General features: G+C 39.9%; 1 protein-coding gene across 1 annotated transcript in view; it reads left to right on the forward strand.

Moving 5' to 3' along the window:
* The first annotated feature begins 2,275 nt into the window (after positions 1-2,275).
* Positions 2,276-10,849, forward strand: part of LOC137967271 (uncharacterized) — a 19,954-nt gene continuing 11,380 nt past the window's right edge. The window contains exons 1-3 of the mRNA XM_068813793.1: positions 2,276-2,537; positions 5,912-9,959; positions 10,635-10,763. Coding sequence (XP_068669894.1) covers positions 5,933-9,959; positions 10,635-10,763 — 4,156 coding nt within the window. The 5' untranslated portion in view covers positions 2,276-2,537; positions 5,912-5,932. The remainder of the gene's footprint in view (positions 2,538-5,911; positions 9,960-10,634; positions 10,764-10,849) is intronic.

The following is a 10,849-nucleotide window of genomic DNA, read 5'->3' on the forward strand; positions in this document are numbered from 1 at the left end:
TGGGACACATTAGTTAATACTATTGTTTTTACAGGTAGGAGATTGTTTTTAAATCTTTCATAAATCTGGTGTCACTAAATGTTTGAATTTCGCGTCTTCATTGGACTCACTGTTTAACACCGTTTGGCTAATTTTTTGTACTTGGTTTTTTTCTCCATAATTTACTTAGGTAGTCCATTTGAGTAGTCCGTGGTTGTCCATGGATTAGTTTCATGGACTAAGGGTCAGTGAAATGTACCTACGGCTACCCCTACCAAACTGTCTTAAAAACACAATGAGTAAATGCCATTAAAACAAAAACCTGGAAGGCAGTCAGTCAGAACCTCTATCAAATAAGGGCAATTTCACAGGGGCACACAACGTCGATTTTGGGAAAATATATGTTCGGAAGACGATTTCAGATCTAGAATTTTCGGAACATTTGTTTAACATTTCTTGCTTTCCTGCCTGTCCTAGGATTTTCGAACATCTAAAAAATGGTATAATTGCCTCTTTTTAAGGGATTTTTACCCTAAAAAGGTCACCTAGAATTTTCGGGCACTTTTTTCTGCCTGTAATTTTGGAAAAGGTAACTTTTGATCTCTATAATATTTTCGCATCACTAGATTTTCAGCTAGGAAATCCGAACAGATGAAAACTTTTTAGGGGACAAAAATATACCTATATCTATCATCTAAATACCAAAACACGTTTAACAATGCTATGTTAAAGTGGTTTTGAACTATATTCTCGTTGGGTGCCCCTGATTTCAGTCAAAGTTGTTACATGAAGATTCCTATTCTCGTATTGAATAGATCTGATCGATCAGATGAGGCTAAAATATACACTCTACCTCCCTAAAGATAAGGCACCAATACTTAAACTAACCATGGACCAACACCCCTACACCAGACCGTAAATTGTGTGGATTTTTCCGTCCTCTCCATGTTACTTCAAATCTGCGGCCATTTTGGATAATCCTCTTTACCAGTCTTAACGAGTTTTTTCGTGTTGTTTTAAATGAACAAAAACAGAGCGACACTTGCAAGCCTACTCAGTCCCGTGGAGAGAGTAGCTTCCCTCTGATAGGCTCGTTAAATTGAGAGCTAAAAAGGTTAGAATTTGAAACAGACATGGCATGTGAAGATTATTTTATCACCTGAGATACGACGTTCTGAGCTTCTCCGCTGTGGAATGAATGGACAAAACTCCGCGCCAAAGCTCAAGTTCAGCCAAAAGCATATAAATACATCAATTTCACCTTGCTATTTATCAATACATTAGCAACTGAGTACAAAATCTTTCATAATTGATAAAACAAAGCAACTCACCGCCGACTTACCCTCAGCCATTTGGAAGTAGGCCTAGACACAAATATCCGGATATTTTTTTGTTATATTTAGAAGACTTTGAGATATTTAGAAAATCTCGAGATATTTAGAAAAAAATGTGACATTTAGAACGGGTTTAGAGAAAAACTATTGAAGTCACGTTTTTTTCCCTAGAAAAATGAAGAAAGAAACCAAATTCTATTTTTTAAGTTAAATGCTACTTTCACACACAGAAATTCAAACAAAATAAACAAATCCTCTCATATGGGCCTACAGTAATCACATGCATCAGTACGGTCCATTTAATATATGTCATTTATGCTGAGTTTGCACTAGAGGACTATGTAGAAGCAGCGTTAATGCTCCGAGCCTGAAACAACGATGTGAAACAATCACTCACTCAGTTTCTTGTAACTTTCTTAGAGACTGCGGGTCATGCGGGGTCATGAAATCCAAGGACGAATTGAAGTAAAATTGTTTACAGTTTTGTTGTATGCCTTACAAGGACACGGTTGAATTTCTTGTATTGCCTTATACTTTGTTATTTATGGAAATAAAGGCAAACATTTTCGGAATATTTAGAACAAAAAATCCGGATATTTGGAAAAAAAATCGAGATATTTAGGGGAAAAAATAATTACCGGAAACATATTTGGACGATTTCACGTGATATTTGTGTCTTGGCCTATTTGGAAGCAACTCCGGCACCACGTGACTAATTTGTTGATCAAAGATTTCGTCCGATCCTGGTTTATTGCACATCGGAGAAAATGAAGGTCCCCACTGTTAAATTGAGGACCAAGGATTCTAGAATGTCAAGAGACTTTCATTCAGCCATGACTAACACACATTGCATAGAGTTAATTAATCAACTGAAATTGAGAATGTGTGCAGTCTAAATGCAAATCATTACCTGACCTCATTGGGTGACGAAATCTGCATGTTTTCGGTGGTGCATAAAAGTATTCAACTGAATATTGAACAAGAAGGAACAAACGTTCTTTGCAGTGTAAAGGAAACACATCGCTCAGTTTGGTTTAGAAGTGAGTGACATTTTCGTTCCTGTTATTAATTGCGAATAGACCTCAAATCCTGGATTTGCAGTGCGGGTTCATTTCCGCGGCCACGGTGCCCTTTCACAAGCAAAGTTAAAACCGAAAGTACGGATTTCGTTCTAATTTACTGAATACGACAAAACAGAAGAACACGGTGACAGGCCAATAAAAGGTAATGATTATTCATGGTGAATTTACAATTTTAACCAGTAATGAGGCAGTACGTATATAAATAGCGAAGTTAACGAGCTTACAAGCCTGCACAGTTCTTCATTGATCACAGCATGTTAAAACTGAATGAAAAGTTAAGTGCTCATCATCCTAACGATAAATGAAAGAATGAAAAGACTAAGTAAAATAATGTCAAGCTCCATTCCAGTTATATTTTATATAAACTGGCACATTGACAGAACAATTACCCATAGAACCATAAAAAAAAACACGAAGGGCAGATCAAGTCTATGATTCGAAGTACTATGAACTGTTCGAGCAGTTTCAATAAATAAAGCAAGCACTCCCCCTCCACAAGTGATTCGTGGTCACTCGTGAGTACTTTCAGACTCTATCTTTTACGACGGCGACGGACACAACAACGCCGCAAAACAATGATATTATTGGTTAAAAGAGCATAAATAATCGTGCTGCACGTGCCTCACGGATTTATTTTAGCACGGATTCTTGCGGTACTCTGCATAACGACGACTTGAAATTACCAAATTTGAGGTTCTGACTACAACGTGAAAATGCAACAGAGAATCTTTCATTCTCTACTTTCACTTTGTAGTTGCTCGTACCAACTTAGTTTTAGGACACTTCGCCCAAATTGTAAGAAGTCAACGAGACAGAATAACCGCAAACAACTTATGGTAAAGCAAAGTGATATTTTGAGATGACGTTTTCGTTGACGTCGCCGTCGTAGATCTTAGGGCCGATTTACACGGTACGATTTTTTGTCGCATGCGACAAGCTCACGACATGCCTACTATATGATTTACGATTGTCGCAGCGTTTTAAAACATGTTTTAAAATGCTACGACATTTTTTCTGACGTACACAACAATCGTAAATTATGTCGTGGGCCTGTCGTAGGCCTTTGTCGCATGCAACAAAAATCGTACCGTGTAAATCGGCCGTTAAAGGTCCCTAGTATATCATACACGACATTATTGTTTCCCGTTTTTACCTCCCTCTTTGTGTCAAGACCCATATAGCTCAGTTTTTTAAGCTCGTTGAGCATCATCGGCACCAATGAGTGGGAGGCCGCGGGTTCGTCTCGGTAATCCTGGCCATTAGTCAACGATTTTAAATAACTAGGCATAAAGGTTATCTTTTTTAGAGTAGTGAATCTATTTCGTAATCATGTTATCTGCCAAAAAAGATTCTAGTAAAAGAACTACGTTTGCCTCACAGAAAATGAGTTTTAAAATCATTTCTTCCACTTTCAAATTTTCCCGGGCGTTGCTATCTTGCATAATTGTGACGTTTTACCGTTGCCCTCTTGTCCTGACACTAGAGATTTAATAAGAACTGTTAAAAACTAATCGTATAAACTCTTGTTCTTAGGCCATCGTAGCTTGATTAAGAAAATAACACAAACATCGGTGATAAACATTGTCTTCCAATGCATTTTTATAAAACTTGACGTTTCGTATGCTAGTCAACACACATTTTCAAAAGTGACCGTTACAATTTTTAAAAACTATATATATATCGTAAACAATAGGGGTCTGGAACCTAGACTGAGAAAAATGATCTGCAGCAGTACGTGTCTAGACATAGTGAAAAGTAATAGCTAAAACAGCAATAACTTCTCACTACTAATATTGACATTTAAGGGAAGGCTTTAGCTCTTGAATGAACAAAGTCTCTTTAATTTTGCAGTGAAAGTCAGACCCCTATTGTTTACGATATATATATAGTTTTTAAAAATTGTAACGGTCACTTTTGTTAAAAACTAAACTAGAGATATCAGATTTCCAGCATTTTCATTGGCTCGCCGGACACAGGCTCACTTCATATACCCGCTGCGCTAAATGTGGTCAAGGAACGCGTCAGCAATGAAGCGAGCTGAAAACAGTTTTGCAGCTCCGAGAAAAAATGACCGACAAAAGCCAGTTTGGGCCAGAATTGACCAAGGCAGAAACGAACATGGAAGAGTTGTTGATCCTGGAGTTTTTAATAAAACAATTATTCTACTCGGGCTTGCTATCACTTCATATCCAGCGAGGCCTCGTAGAATAATTAGGGAACTTACGCAACAGGACTACTGGAAGACTCAGGACGCCAGAATAACGAAAAAATGTCGCGCGAGACTTTGCATTCCCAATCTTACGCGACATTTTTTGTCATTCTGCGGTTCCCTATCGTTAATGGGCCATTTCCGAGTTGCTGCTTGTCTCGGTTTCGAAGTGAGTCTTAGTGCTCAACTATTGTGAGGGAAATGAGTTTGATTTGCATAAGAATACGCAACTCATTCCCATTTGAATGGTTGTGCACCAGGACTCGCTTTGAAACTGAGGCATGCAGCAACTCGGAAATGGGCTATTATGCAACCGTAACACCTCACAATTAATCAAGATGGCGCTGCAATAAAAATGTGATGACAAAAATAAGAGATTTTGATATTCATTTAGTTCGGATACAAGCGCTTTCTTCAAAAAAAATGTGAACAAATCTCATCGTCAACATTATATATTTCCTGTGGTTTAAAGTTAATTTCTTTTTGGAGTGGAGGCATCCTTTAAATATATTATTATTGAATCACAGATTAGTAAAGTGCGTTCAATGTCCAGTAAAATGATACTGATTTCTTAAATTATTCCCCAGAAATATTCAGGGAAGGTGGACTCGTGGGGTGCTTTCAGGCAGTGTCATAAACCAGTTGCAAAGTTAAAAACAAAAGCAACGTTTAATAGCGAAACATCCACCCGGCCAAATAACTGATATTTGTATGTTTTGTTGTCTGGCCACCGACTAAAGATATGGTCAGAAACTCGTACTCTTGAACTCCATAACTCAGCAACTTGAAATAATCTGCATTCATCTTATCGATAATCAACAGCCAACAAATTCAAGGGAATAAATTGTACCAGGCTCCCAACTTTGTACGCGGAGAGAATTTCACTTACCTCTGGGAAAAAGCAAAATAAGGGGAATTTTTACCGGTGTGATTTTAAGATACGAACCCGATGTCGAGGTATGACAGATTCACAATCACATCAGATCGAGGTGATGTGCCCGTCGGCCAGCCACTACAATTGGCGTCCAAACCCTGAAATCGCATAGCATCACGATCGATACCCGCGAAACATATTCGGGGCAATCGCAAAACGACACGATTAGAAGGCATCCTCTTTCGACGGAACGCAAAAAAAAAAAGTCCCCAGTCTGTTGTTTAAGTCCTGTTTATCGCTATCTCTTCATTGGTTTTCCCTCATATGTTATAGCAATTTGCTAGCTGTTATTTGGTTAATTTTGCATTCACTTTCCTCATTAGCATTGTTGTTGTTGTTGTTGTTGTTGTTGTTTTCTTTTCATTACTTTCAGATTCAAAGAGTTCAAGTTCAAATGACCCAAAGGACGCTCCAACGAAAACCTGTTCTCGAGGTTGTTCTCTTTCTTTTCCTGTTTTCTCCTGTACCGACCGTTGGACAGTTTGTATTACCTTTCCTGTACATGCCTCTAAAGTCTCTATTTCCGGGTAGTTTCGGGACGGACCTTAAGCACCTAAAAGTGACTTCTGAGCATGTCAGGATTAACAAAGAATGGAGTCTCAGAAAGACTTACGGAGAAACCATGGACACCATACAGACTGGAGCTTCTGGAATAATAGCACCTTTACTCTTCGATCCTTCTGATCTGAAGGACCTCGATTACTCCTGGTCCTACAATATATCCTTTAATGAAGCCGATCCCTCCTTAAGCAAAACTCTTTTCGTCGCAGCGAAGACGGCAGCATATGTACAAGAAGAACTTCTGAAGATTGTCAGCCACAAATTCCGCTTCGATCTAAATTCTGTGGCTTCCACGTTGGGTGTCCAAGTGACAGACTTGTGGACCTCATTCGATCCTTCCAACTGGACAGCATTTGCACATGCAGTGATCGAAGAGAGTTCCTCTTCATTCACCAGGCTACTCGAACTTCCTTCAGTGAACTATTTGGCCAAGCTGGTGGTCGTATCCACTGCAGAACTTCTCAACGCCAATTTGAGCAGATTTGAGGATCTCGTCTTCCCCTTCATCAGTAAAAAGGCAACTCTTGACACGAACACAACTTCGCATCTCATCAACTCTTCCGGCATCGTTCTCGGAAGGTCCCACAACGACGTTTCAGTGCGGGAGATTTTGCAGCAACATGAGAACTTAAAACTATCTATCGCAGAATTTGGTATTCTATACAATCTCACGACCGAGCAAGCCAAAGCCATTGGGAAAGCAACTTTTTATCAAATCTTTCTCGTTTGTGGAGTTTCTTTTGAATCCATCAAGGACCTTACCTTGCCTGAAGTATCACGAAGAATTGTTGGAACAGTGCACATTGCTCCACCATGCCCTGTGTTGATTTCAATCAAAGGGAAATCTATTGCGTCCTTTGCGTCCTTTGCATCAGTTATCAACCCCCAGACCACGACTGTGCTGGAAATGCTTACTACGGTGTCCAATCTCACATGGCGTCAAGTGCACCTTGCCGTGGATGCCATTTTAGCTGACTGGGAGTTTGTGGATTCAGTGACGTTGTCACAACTAGCCGACATCTCTGGTTATTCACTGGAATCTTTGAAGAATGATACTGTAAATGAAGCAGTGGAGCTTCTTTTTAGAACGCGAGCAAATGGCACACTGATCCGCAGAACGCAAGCCCATCGTTTGTTTATCCGAGAACTTCTGGAAAAAAAATTCAATTTGACGTTGAATGAAGTTGCCAATTTGACTAAAACGCCGGAGGCCTCACTTATCAATGCTTCAGCCCCGTACTTATTTAGAAATTTTCTGAATGCGACGATTTCTTATTTTGGGTTAAATTTAAGTGAAATTGTTAGCACATTGCAAGTTTCGAAAGACGAACTCTTCAATTTACCAAGGCAAGAATGGATGAATGTCATAACTGCCATTAGTGACCCCGTATTAAAATCCACGGCTGCCGATCTGCAAATGTCGACCGAGGACTTGCTTCAGCTAGTGGGCGTCTCATTGGTGGAACCTTCTTTCTCCAAGTTGAAAGAGCTTATAGAAAAGAAAAGGAGGTTTGAGAGTAACCCAATGTACTTGTATTTATCTCAAAATTCTGTCTCTGAGACAGACTACCTGAACTCTATTGTACTCTCCTTGGGGTTAGCGGTAAGTGGTTACAACTCAAATGAGCTCAAACGTTTTTACGGCTTCAGTGAAGACGGAATATTCATCCTTGGATCGTTGCGTATTGGCCAGCTACCACTCTATTGTGCTTTGAATACGTCGGTTATCAAAGACAGAACACTTTTGAACATTACAGCTGAATTAGTTGGATATAAAGGGACCCCTGCCAACTGCAAGTGCACAAGGTTTTACCTTGCAGCTCGCGTAAAGAACATGTCTTTGTTGCAGACAGAATTTAGCCTCTTTTCCAATTCCACCATCCCATATGTGATCCTCGTCGAAAAGACGACCAGTCTTTCTTGGCGACTAAACTTGTGGGCCTTTGATTTGAAAGCAGAGGATTGGACGGTATTATACGTTCTAAATGAAGATTCATACAATGGATTAGTTACCTCTGGAAACTACCAATCATCAACACTTTTACAAATATTCAAAGAATCAGTTCAACTGCAGGCAGATGGCAACGCTGGTCTTCGTTTAAAAGTACAGGAAAATCGTGGTCTCACTCTGGATATTCTTTACAAACTTTTTAACACCACTGAAGAGGAGCTCATTCACTTGAGTTCAAAAGCAGAACCAGGCTATCGGGCTCTTTCTCCAATAGAAGTGTTTTCACTTATGATCGAGTACTACCTTGTTGAGAAATTTAACGTATCTGTTAACTCGATAGCTGTTTCCTTGTATGTGAAACCCCGTGATATCGAAAAGCTTTCGCCAACCGAGTGGCCAGAAATGATACCGTATGTAAAAGCAGAGATAATTCGAAGTGGTCAACATCAGCTGGGAGTGTCGCTGTCCGATTTTGCAAAACTGATGCATGTAACTCCCGATGATCTTCAAAATTTCACACTTGCTCAGCTGAAAGACAAATGGAACAGTGTGGTAACTAGACTTCTGAAAGGAAAAACGGCTCTTACAGAAAAATCTTTGCTTCAGGTCGTATCAGAGGTGGGAATAACTGCGGAATCTTTGAATGATGAAACAGTTTTGGCATATATTACACATAGAGTGAACGTTTCAAAAGACGAAATTGTTGTTTTGTATAATTTCAGCTCTATCGCAATTGATGTGTTAAGCAACTACACCTTTGCGGAACTTCCTGGTCTTTGTGAGTGGCCTAAAGACAATTTGTTTCAGAAAAAGGCTTTCGAAATAATTGTATCTTTACTGGGCTTCAATAACGACCTGTCTTGTAGAAAGATATCAGCGGTAGCTGCAGCATCTTCCATAAGCGTCGACGAATGGACCACCAAATTTGGACTCCATGTGAATGACTCCGCGAGTTTGTTGTTATTGTTCCAAGACCTATTCAAGTTACCATGGCCCAAGATTGCATGGGCCATGAATGCTTCGTTACGCGATTGGCCCATTCTGGGGGCGGTGAGTCTCAACAATGTCGCAATGTTAACCTCACAAACTACTCACAACATGAAGCTCCAAAAGCCATTTCGAGAAATAACAATGCAGCTGTTGGGTCTTCCCGAAAACTCTTACGCTCAGAACAAAAGTACATATCGTTCCAGTTTGGTAATCTATGCTTCTGATCTGTTCGGTGTAAACGCTTCCAAGATATGCTTTGCCGACTGTGACATTGTGGACATACTTTGGAATTCCCTTTTACTACTAAATATGGTGATAACGTTTGACCCTTATGTTTTGCCGCAGGAGCTAAATTCCTCTCGTTACGAATTCAACCTCACTATACCGTCACAATGGCCTCATTTGGTGCAAGCAATAATCCGTGAGTCTTACTTAAAGGCCTCCTTATCACTTGATTTGGATCACGGTCGATTGTCGAGTCTTTTGCAAACGACAATTTCAGCTGTACTTGACCTGAACTTGGTGAAGTACCAAGCTGTGTTCGTGGAGTCCATTCGACCGTTCATTGACGCTAAGCATGCTTACAGCAATTCTCGGCTTGCAGTCCTCATTGCATCCAAAGGACTCACTTTGTCAGCTGTTAACAACAGAAGGGTCTTCGACGTCATAAATGCAGTTCTTAGCGTTCCTGCCCAGAATATTTCTTTTATTTTCAATTGGACAAAGCAGGAAAGGGCCAGGCTCAGAACCTACACCCTGGAGGAGATTGCCAGCTACAGAAGAACAACACTGGGGAGTCTAGGAAATGAAACGCTTTCTGCATTGATGCAGTACATCTTTTCATTAGGTCCAACACTTCCAACGGTTCCTTCTTGTAAACGAGGCTTTGAAAGAGTTGGCAATGGCGTCACTTGCTCAGGTAATAGAACGTTCTCAATTAAAAAATGTTAATAGTTCAACTGGCTTACTAAACATTTGTAATCAATAATAATAATATGCAATAACTACGATTACCTTCGTTGAATGTGAGGCGCGTAGCGCCAATTTGGAAATAACTAACCTCGGTCACATTTATGTACGATTTTAATTCTGAACGTTTGGATTCTGGTATGTGTCTTTTTCTATCTCATGTCTTTTTAAAGTTTTGCAACACTCGGCTCGATTTTACGGTATATGAAGCTATATCGGACATTTAGTGAGCCAATCTGAACGAGACGTAATTGCGGCTCATTATAAGGCAGGGCCGTACAGGAAAATAAGTAATTGAATTCGACTTTTGTCATATCAGGGGTAATTCAGGTCGAGGCGAGGCTGTTTGCACTTACTAAGACATTAACTTTTCTGGATAATGCCAAAACCGAGTTCGATAATTGTTTTGTCTTACGGTGTTTTGGAGCAACAAAAAAAATGACTCGTGGAAGACACTAATTCTTTTATCTAATGGAAGAACGACAAGTATACAAAGTGGGCTTTTGAAGTCAATTTTGTTGCTCCTTGGCCTAAGATGAATAGCATTGCCCCTCAATCTGCTTCGACTGGAAAAAACTCCTTTCCTTTTTTTTGAAAGTGGAGGAAATTTATTCTTGTTGCGCAGATAAGAATGAGTGTAGCTCTAAATCGAGATGCAGCGATGACAGCTTGTGTCAGAACTACCTTGGTGGATTCGACTGCGAGTGCAAAGACCCTGGTCAGGTTAAAATCGATGTCAATGGAAGGTGCAAGCGTAAGTGTCCCCGATTAGTAAGCCTATTACAGGCTAGCTAGAAGATTGACACTGGAATAAAGTTATTATTATTATTATTGTTACAT

The sequence above is a fragment of the Montipora foliosa genome, chromosome 8, assembly GCF_036669935.1.
Source record: "Montipora foliosa isolate CH-2021 chromosome 8, ASM3666993v2, whole genome shotgun sequence".
NCBI classification, from domain to species: Eukaryota; Metazoa; Cnidaria; class Anthozoa; order Scleractinia; family Acroporidae; genus Montipora; species Montipora foliosa.